Source organism: Crinia signifera, chromosome 6, assembly GCF_055691185.1.
Source record: "Crinia signifera chromosome 6, ASM5569118v1, whole genome shotgun sequence".
NCBI classification, from domain to species: Eukaryota; Metazoa; Chordata; class Amphibia; order Anura; family Myobatrachidae; genus Crinia; species Crinia signifera.
The window spans coordinates 195,991,803-195,997,802 of record NC_139222.1 but is presented as its reverse complement, the minus strand read 5'-3'; the positions used below and the strand labels follow the sequence as shown (position 1 = coordinate 195,997,802).

Below are 6,000 nucleotides of genomic sequence, written 5' to 3'. Positions count from 1 at the left end.
CATGGAATACGCCTCCTCCATCTCAGGGAACCTCCCCCATCATTCAATGGTCGCAGACCATCGAATGCAGGACCGAGTGCTCCACCAGCTCCCGCAACTTCAGACCACACGGACATTTTTCCGTGCAAAAGCAGGGATCTGGGCGGGCAGCTGACATCCGGCGATGTCATATGTCCGCCCCCTACACGTGCGTCACGGCCGCATTACCATACGTACGCCCAGCGTTTGCATGGGAACGCCCATGAAACGCGGGGCGTATGCATATGGTAATGAGCCCAAATAACCCTTCACGCCCCTCTCCACCCCCTGTTCGGAGTGTTCACATTTCATGCGGGATTTGGCCGTACGCCCCGCTCGCACATGCGCAGAGACGCCTCTACACATGCGCAGACACAAAACATTGGCGGCACGAACGCACGCGGATATTACCGCACCAACCAGAATAAGGGCCTAAGTGATTTTGCCTAAGCAATTTTGACTAGATGATCAGTCAAAATTGCCTTGCCTGCACAGTCTCCATATGCTAGGAGATACTGATTTAGCATCGGTATCTAAGCAGGAGAAAAACTAGGATATTTTATCTAATCTTCTAGGACAGGTATGAACAAACTCTGGCCCTTCAGCTATTGTAAAACTACACATCCCAGCATGCCTTGCCATAGTTTTAGCATTCCCTAATAGCAAAACTGGGACAAGGCATGTTGGGACTTGTAGTTTCACAACAGCTGGAGGGCCATAGTACATTTCTGTTCAAGGAGATTTTGACTATTTAAAATCTCATGCCAAAATCTCACTGTGTTTACACCCCTTTAGGGCATAGACCCCTACAATATATGTGAAAGATTTACTTTTCTTCAATTTTTTTTTAGATATGAAGGGATACTAAATTAGACACCTTACTAAAAGGTTGTTGAAGGGCATGCACAGGTATAAATTTACTCTACCAAACGTAAAACAAAACAACTACAATAAAAGGACAAGTACATACAGAAATCCATTGTTCCAACGTTTATTTTATTTTTTTGTCTTTCAAATGGAATTGGGAGAGAAAAAAGGGGAGAGGAGCACTTAAACTTCTTGAAAAATAAATGACCATTGTTAAAGTTACAATTCCAAAGTAATCCCAAGCAGGCTTTAAGCAACAAGTAGGGTCTGCGGCATTGCAGGTTGCCCCACTTGGGACATGCGCTGTCTTATGTTTAAATTCTATTTTATAGATTATTCCACATACAAAACAAGAAAAAAAAAAGGTTAATTTTATACTTTATATAATATATATACATCCTAACTCCTTAGATTACACCGGGTACTCCCTGTTGGACAATTGTAATGGTTATGCAAATATTTTCAGCATAAGTCACTGTAATATTGTTTTGTTATTGTATATTGGGATCGTCCTTCTGATAAATAAGTAGACTTGTTGATAGTTATTTTTTTTGCATTGAATTATTCTATACATAGTTTATGTCTCTAGTTTTAGTCAACTGTACAAAGAACGGGAGTGTGACAACTTCCTGTTCAATAAAAACTGCACAACAATACAACAGCTTGCCTTATGAAAGCAAGAGTATTTGCGACCATGGAATTCAGTTTTTCTTTGGATTGGAAACACTGCCTTCCCGCTGAGCTATTCATATAGAATGTCCTCTTGAACCCAAAACAAAATAATGTCTGCAGTTTCGTTTGTCAGTTTAAAAATGGAAATGATTTCTCAGAGAAAATTTCATGCCCATTTTTTTTCTTTTTAGAAAGGCATCCGCAGCAGGGCAATTAGGTCTTCTGTGTTATGGCTACCATGAAGTCTTTGGCATGTGGTCCTTCATACTGGCCGGTCCACAGCATACTGACATGGGCTTAGGTTGGAAGCCGGAGTCTGTACTGCTGGGTACGTGAAGTTGGCATGTTGCTTAGCTTTAAGCCTCAAACTTGCCAGGCTTGAGTTGCAAGTGTCCCTGTACATGTAGGGACTGGCAGTTGTTGCATAGGGGCAGGCACTGGCTGAAACAGCAGAATTGAGGCTGGGACTATTAAGGTTGTTGATGTTTCCCAAATTATTAAGGCTGGAGCCTGGAACTCCAGTCACTGCTGAAGGAACCATAGATGAAGGCATAGTCATGGAGGCAATGGAGTTGGGTGGTGAGAACATTGGCTGGGATGACAAGGGACTTACATTCATGGAGTTAAAAAATGGAAAGCTCTTGGCTGAGAGGGGACTAGTGGCAAGGCCTTTGGTGGCCCAGTTGTTATAGGAGTATCCAGAATACATATCATCGTAGGGTTGCATGAGTCCATTAAACTGGGCTCCAAAGCTATTTTTGCACAGTTCAGCCTGCTGATTTCGTTCTCGTTTCCTCCACTTGGCTCTCCGGTTCTTAAACCAGACCTGAGAAGATGAAAAATAAATGTTTTTAGCACCTTAATCAGATATTGTTTGCTACAATATTAAAAAGATACATACATCAATTTCACTACACTATTTATCTTTTTGTTTTTATAAATTAAGAGAAACAGGGTCATTGTCTACTTACTTAGACTTTATTAGTTGTTGTTTCAAAGATTTGCTTTTACGTGTACAGTATAGTGCACTTTATCTCTCATCATTTTTATTATTAATTTATATATTGTAGCACCAGCATATTCCATTGTGATTTACAGTTGGCAACAAAACAGTAATAACACAATTTTTTTGTGGGAGGTGTGGGGGGGGGGGGGGGTAAGATGTATAAAGTCTTGGAGACAGAGATAAGATGGAGTAGTTGCTCACAGCAACCTATCCACTTTCTATTGATTTGAAAGATTGAGTTAGATAAATTACAGAAGTTGAGAGTGCAATTTATCCACTCTATATCTCTTCGAGGACTGGACTATCTATAGGGACATTGGAATCTGATACTTGAAAATGAATGCTTACAATTACAAATGTGTCATGCAAATGTTCTTGGTAGCAGCAATGTTGGCCTAGGGTTTGAGGGTTTAGTTTATAAAGAACGTATGTACATTTTGCGCGAACAGTGATAATTGGGTAGCAATAGCTAATAGGCTTATGGGTATTGTACTGGAATTTGATAAGCTTGTCTAAAGAGATGCATTTACATTGAATGCCTTAAGGTTTGCAGTACAGAAGGAAGTCTTGCATGGCTTGTGTAAGGGCATTCCACAAATGGCAACCTGAGAAAAATAAATTGCAGGCCCAGCTAAACATGAGCTCACTGGGCTGCTGTCCTAGGCCCAATGATTCTAGGGGCCTTCAAGCAGGGGCTTCTTGGAGGGCCTTTCAGTAATTTCTACAATGACAAGCTGTCAGTCTAGTACTTATCTATATAAAGTAACCTGCCCCTTAAGAAATTTTTGTTTGAGTGCATCATCCCCATGTTTGTAAAGCCTTTATAAAAAAATACATAAAACACTGACATTATCATTATCAAATACATGATCAGTCACAGTTCTCCCTAAGCTGATTGACACTCTGTGGCCGCTTTAGGGCAGGGGGTAGCAGTGACGGGGACCATTTCCCAAACTGGAGGCATGCTGCATCTGTTGTGGGAGTGCCAAGGCCAGTGTCTGTGTCTTCTGACGTAGATTTACTGGCCATGGAAGCAGACATTTCAGCTGGAAGATGAGCAGTGCTGGTGGGTCAGGAAAGTGGGAATTTGCGGCTGCTGATGTATGTGTGCCATAACTTCAGATGACTTTCGTCTACTCAGGCCAGATGTTAACCATTTATCCCTTTGGGGCTTTAAACAATTGTGAAAATTTGTTTATTTGGTACTTATGTATTATCTGGGCTCCCATGTTAAATGCACCCCATTTTTTCATACCCTTACTATCCAACTACGCATGGAGTTGATTTTATATAGTGTGGCGAGCGTAGCGAGCCACCGTGCCCGAAGCGAGGCGAGCGCAGCGAGCCCCGCGAGGGGACGCGGTCTCATAAGAAAAACGTGAGCCCAGATATTACATAAGTACCGTTTATTTATTGTCATAAAGACTTTTTTCATAGAAGAACTGAAAAAAATTGGATTTTTTTTTTCTTTTTAATGTCAATGTAAAAAATAAGATTTATTTTAGTATTGGCTCATTTTATTTAATTTATTTATTTTTGTTTAAACATACATTGATCCCTATTTATGTGTTATACTACCTTTTGGTATTAACCAGCAGTAACTGACTAACTGAGAATGTTACAATCAGAATGTTACAAGAAGAGCATACCCTGACTCTGGCCTCTGTAAGGTTGGTCCACACTGCAATCTCCTCCCTGGTGCTCATGTCTGGGTAGCGGTTCCTCTGGAAGGTGGCCTCCAATTCCTGGAGCTGCTGGCTTGTAAAATGTGTCCTCTGCCTTCTTTGCTTCTTCTTTAGTGACCCATCTTCTGGGTTTGAGTCATCTGTTTGGTTCTGCTGCGACTTTTCTGTGTCTGCAAAAGGAAAGTTTTATTAGAAATGTTGTCTTTTTAAACTTAAACTTAAAGTCTATAAACTTTCCATAAACTCACATGAAATAATCCTCATCTTGCAATATTTAGTAAATACATTTCTAAGACAAACTCTCTTTTGGGTTATTTACAGATACAGGTGTATAAGCTGTGCCTTATATTGTACTGGTTACCAGCCCATCAAACTGATGGAACAACATAACAGGAATGTTGTGCATAGCCGAATGGAGCAACAATGGGAGCCATCAAGTGGTCGCTGGCACACAAAACACTTGAATTCCTCACATAGAGGGGAGGAGCAGCATTAGCCTTTTATTATATAGGATGTGCACATGTAACATCCACCCAGGCATTAGACTTGTGCAGGAAGATTTTCTAGAATATGACTTCTACAACAGTAGAAATGTACAGGGTTCTTTGAGCTCCTGATACCTAATGAGAAGGAAGAAGGATTATCACAGAGATCATTGATCATTATTGAGAGCTACAGGTGAAGTGCCCATAACCAATATACCAAAGCAATTGACTATTCTTACCACCTTGTTGGTCTGTTAGAAGGAACTACTGAACATTCCTTTTGAGAAATGGATGAGACGACAATATACAACTAGGACTAGACCTCATTTCCTCAGGGCTGGCAATAATTATTGAGGAGTCCTAGATGGCATCTCTTGTTGACATTGTGGCCATTGTGACCGTGGAACTGGGCTGTGACATCATAGCCAAGCACCACTGTCCCAGTCTAGCCATTTTGCATAGATAATCCTGGTCTATTTGGCTCAATCAGGGCAAATAGCATTGGAATGCCCAGCACTGGAGATGGCAATTGCATATCTCCACGTCTATAGTGATGGGGAATATGCAATTGTGAGTGGCTGAAAAATATTTGAATTCCCCCCATGTCATTCATTCAGTGTTTAAGGCACCCCCGACTACTTAACCATGGGTGGGCCAGTGGGACAGTCTTAAAAACAGGACTGTCCTACGTAAATCGGGACAGTTGGGAGGTGTGCTTTATTAAATATATCCTTTAGATCGGATAACCACCCATTACTACTTCTCTCGCAGGACTTACTAATAAAATTCCCTAACATGCATATTATATTTATTTTTTAAAATATTTGCCGTTATGGGTGTAGGTTCTTCAGATTCGTAAATCAGTAATGATTTTTTAACCTACTGTATGCATCTTATACAATGTTTAAAATGAATTATTTTAATGTGTAGTGCTATAGTAATACAGGTTGAGTATCCCTTATCTGAAATACTCGGGACCACAAGCATTTTGGATAAGGGATGTTTGTGGATTTTGGAATATTTTTTTTCATACTTACGTGGTCCCCTGGTGGTGCTCCGACGGTCTCCCGACGTCCACGGTGTCCCCTGGCGTTCACAACGGCCTTCTGAATCCTGTTCGTCAGCATCTCCGGTCCCAGGGGTGCATTGCACGAGTGCACGGGTGCGCCCGTACAATGCATTCTTGGGACTGGGAATGATACTGAAGAGGATTCTGAAGGCCGCCATGGACCCTGGGAGACGAGGTAAGTATGAATAAAGAGGTGGG

The 6,000-nt window shown here is 41.4% G+C and overlaps 1 protein-coding gene across 1 annotated transcript in view; it reads right to left on the bottom strand.

Moving 5' to 3' along the window:
• Window positions 1-1,034: 1,034 nt before the first annotated feature.
• The window catches only part of PITX3 (paired like homeodomain 3), a 77,405-nt gene continuing 72,439 nt past the window's right edge, over window positions 1,035-6,000 (bottom strand). The window contains exons 3-4 of the mRNA XM_083145547.1: window positions 4,213-4,418; window positions 1,035-2,383 (exon numbers count right to left, since the gene is read on the bottom strand). Coding sequence (XP_083001673.1) covers window positions 1,820-2,383; window positions 4,213-4,418 — 770 coding nt within the window. The 3' untranslated portion in view covers window positions 1,035-1,819. The remainder of the gene's footprint in view (window positions 2,384-4,212; window positions 4,419-6,000) is intronic.